General features: G+C 37.1%; 1 protein-coding gene across 1 annotated transcript; it reads left to right on the top strand.

Moving 5' to 3' along the window:
- Positions 1–279: 279 nt before the first annotated feature.
- On the top strand, positions 280–2,659 carry LOC103503874 (uncharacterized). The gene is made up of 5 exons (XM_008468260.3): positions 280–659; positions 781–892; positions 1,470–1,546; positions 1,623–2,216; positions 2,407–2,659. The coding sequence occupies exons 1-5, from the start codon at positions 456–458 to the stop codon at positions 2,512–2,514; spliced, it is 1,095 nt and encodes a 364-aa protein (XP_008466482.2). The 5' UTR covers positions 280–455; the 3' UTR covers positions 2,515–2,659.
- The last annotated feature ends 584 nt before the right edge of the window (positions 2,660–3,243 follow it).

The following is a 3,243-nucleotide window of genomic DNA, read 5'->3' as shown; positions in this document are numbered from 1 at the left end:
TGTAAAATTGCATTTAATTAAATTACTACAAGTTTAATCCTTGTTTCAATTGTAAGATTAGTACTTTAGTAAGTTTATTTAGAATTTCTATTAAATAACTTGTTTTTGGTTTGAATGGTGAGTAAGAAAATAGGAACCGTACATAAAGAAAACAAAATCACAATTTTCTTGGGGGAAAAAGAATCAAAATCCAACAGAAACTGAAAGAAACAAAATTATATTTTTGTGAAGAACCACTTTTTCTTTTAATAAGATTCTAAAAAATCTATTAGTTTGGCCATTTATTCGGCAAATATAAAATGGCAATTTTAAACATTCTTCAACCATAGGGCGAAAAATCGACCGTTGCAAATCGTAGTCGTGGGAAAGCAATTTCTCCCGTTCATTCAACGGTCACTTTACTCATCGTCCAACGCTGTCTCTCGTTCTCTTGTTTCCTGTTCTGTGGGTCGTAAATGGGAAAAACCGATAGATCTAAAGCTTCGATTGAACGGCAAAATTGGGGCAAAATCTTCAATGGCCTCACGCAAATGCTACGGACGCAACAAAATCAGCTCGAAACACTCGTCACTGAGCGAAAACTTCTCGAAGACCGCGTTAAAATGCAGCACGAACGATGGGTCGCTGATATTCGTCTTTACGAGGACCATATCTCTCAGGTACCTTTTTATATCTCTTCAATTTTGTGGAATTCTTCATCTAATTATGGAATTGGAACTTCGACCTTTCCTCTGAAAATTAGGGTTTCTGATGATTTTTTGGAAATTGCTTCTTGTGCAGTTGAGGGATGAGTTGTTATTACTAGATATGGAACGCTCACTTCAAGCCTCGAAATCAGATCTGCTCTCTGGAATGAAGCAGACGGAGCTCTATGTCTGCCGATTGAAAATAGGTTTTTGTTTATTTTTCCCCTTTTGATCTTTTGAAGTTATGAATTGTCAAAGCATTGAAAGGATAAAATTCATGATGTTTTATAGGCGCAATCTCGCTTAACTTGGTATTTTAGTCAATTTTGAGGAATGCAAATCGAAATGCGACACTAGGAAGCAAGTTCAAGGACGCTTGTATACACATTAGATTAGCTACAAAGTCAGTGTGAGAATGAATTTCATTCATCTTCATGATGCAACTTCCCTTGAGAAAAGAAAACTCTAATTGGAATGCTTTAGGAACATGAGTAGTATAGGGTGTCTTTGTTCCACATTAGTTAGAATGGAATGACCAATGTTATACTTAAGTGGCCTGGCTCTTCCACACCAATAACTGGATTTTGGAGTGTGATTCTCTAAAGTACTTTAAGTACCTAATAAAATATGCTTCAAAATACCTCGAGGAACTCTCGTTTGTATTTTCTGTATTGTAATTTGTGTTATTACAATAGGAAGAGTTGTACAAACATCGATATCTTTGGCAATGTTGGGATTCTCAGATCTGACAATGCTATACTGGCTTGTGTTTTCCTAATGCAGAACAATCAGAAGCTGAGTTTGAGGATTTCAAATCTGTCTTTGACGATTTCATCGCTCATAAGAACTCCAATCTACAAGTATGGTTCATGGACTTCTTTATAGTTCCAGTTAAGAGTAGCGGGACAAGATCTAATCTTCTGTCTCTGGTTGCAGGAATCATTTTTAAGAAGTGCATCAGAACCAGCTGAGGCAAATGGTGGAAGGGAAGGTGTTGTGTCCACATTTGGAAATACAGATGAAGTGAGACGTTCTAAGGCATTGGAAAAAGAAGTAAGGAGGTTGAGGAGTGAGTACGAAAAGCTCGCCTCAGAAAAGAGTTCGGAAGTGTCTGCGCTGGTGACCGAGAAAAAGTTTGTATGGCATCAATATAATGTTATAGAAGCTGATTACTCTAGTAAATTGAAGAATAAGCAGTCAGAGCTTGAACATGCACGTCTAAAGGTAGAGGAACTTCTAGCCACATTGGAACAATTACAAAACTCAAACGATGAGAAGGATGATGTTATTGCAACTTTACAAAACCAAGTCGGGAAGATGGAAACTGACTCATGTAAATTAAAAGACGAAATTTCGAGACTCTCAAACGACTTAGAAGTGCAAAGGAAGTCTGTGAATCCAACTGCCACACCTGTTTTGAAACCATGCAAGGCTACTAGGTCATCTGGTTTGGGAGTCAAAAATGTCTCGAAGAGCCGAAGTAATGTCACTGTCAACAAAGATGTATCTTCTGCACAACCTTCTCATTCGGTAAGTAGACTTTGATAATATGTAAATTATTTATGCAGATAATGGTCTTGATTCTGAACATTTTTACTTTTTGTGGTCCACTTTGTGTGTTCATATGGAAAGTTGAATACCTTGGGTAATTGTCAATTTAGGCTGGTACTGGTAGTTTATTTAAGATTCTGACTCAAATTCTACTTTTCACTGTGGATAGGGAAACCAAAAGAAGAGAGGCGCTGATGATATTTCAGATCCAGGGACTCCTAGGTTGTTTACCTCTAGTTTCAAGGTCCCTAAACTGAAGAACGAAATCAATTTGTAGATTTGCTAAGCGTGTGTATGATATCAAATTATCAATTACCATTGGCTTTTGATTATATTTTGTTTACTTGTAGCTGTGTGATCAATAGTAATGTATTATTGCTGTTGCTGAAAAATAAAATAGTTGCCGGTCATTATTTATCTAACGTATGATGAATTCTTCATTATTTATCTAATGTATATTGAATTATTCATTATTTATCTAATGTAACTTATCTAAATTATCAATCAGAATGTCTGTTTTACGAAACTTTTCAACGTAGAATAGTAGTATTGTGGGCATATTGATAATATGTCGTCAGCCTCTATAGAGTAGACAACTTCCGCAAAACTTTTTATATCTAACAAAAAACTGCAACTACATTTTACATCATACTTGCGAATCTTTTCAAAGTATTCCTCCTATATCCTATTTGTTATGCAGCCATTAAGTAGGTTTCACATCGGTGCTGGACAGTTAGGACGGAGGTGACCACTTGGACCTAAAGTAAGGACGATTCCACAGCAATATCAGCAGCAGAAATAGCAACACCGCGGCGCCCCAAGGTGAGGTCCTCTCGGCCTCCTGAGCCGACCTGCTCTTAGTTCTCATGGCAGCAGAACCAACTGTACCAGACACAGCTACAGAATTTGCAAAAAAGATAATCAAAAATGGCAAAGCCAAAAGTAATAGCTTGAAATCCAACACCATCTGCTGAGACTGCAAAGAAAGCAAAAGAACGACGACGCC

This window comes from Cucumis melo, chromosome 4 (assembly GCF_025177605.1).
Source record: "Cucumis melo cultivar AY chromosome 4, USDA_Cmelo_AY_1.0, whole genome shotgun sequence".
Lineage (NCBI taxonomy): Eukaryota > Viridiplantae > Streptophyta > Magnoliopsida > Cucurbitales > Cucurbitaceae > Cucumis > Cucumis melo.
The sequence above is the reverse complement of the archived record's forward strand: the minus strand, read 5'-3'. Positions and strand labels throughout refer to the sequence as shown.

Excerpts from the sequence above, each read along its gene's own strand:
- LOC103503874 (XM_008468260.3), top strand. The coding sequence starts at position 456 with ATGGGAAAAACCGATAGATCTAAAGCTTCGATTGAACGGCAAAATTGG. Across the intron at positions 660-780 it reads ACGAGGACCATATCTCTCAG|TTGAGGGATGAGTTGTTATT; the intron begins GTACCTTTTTAT and ends CTTCTTGTGCAG. Across the intron at positions 2,217-2,406 it reads CTGCACAACCTTCTCATTCG|GGAAACCAAAAGAAGAGAGG; the intron begins GTAAGTAGACTT and ends CACTGTGGATAG.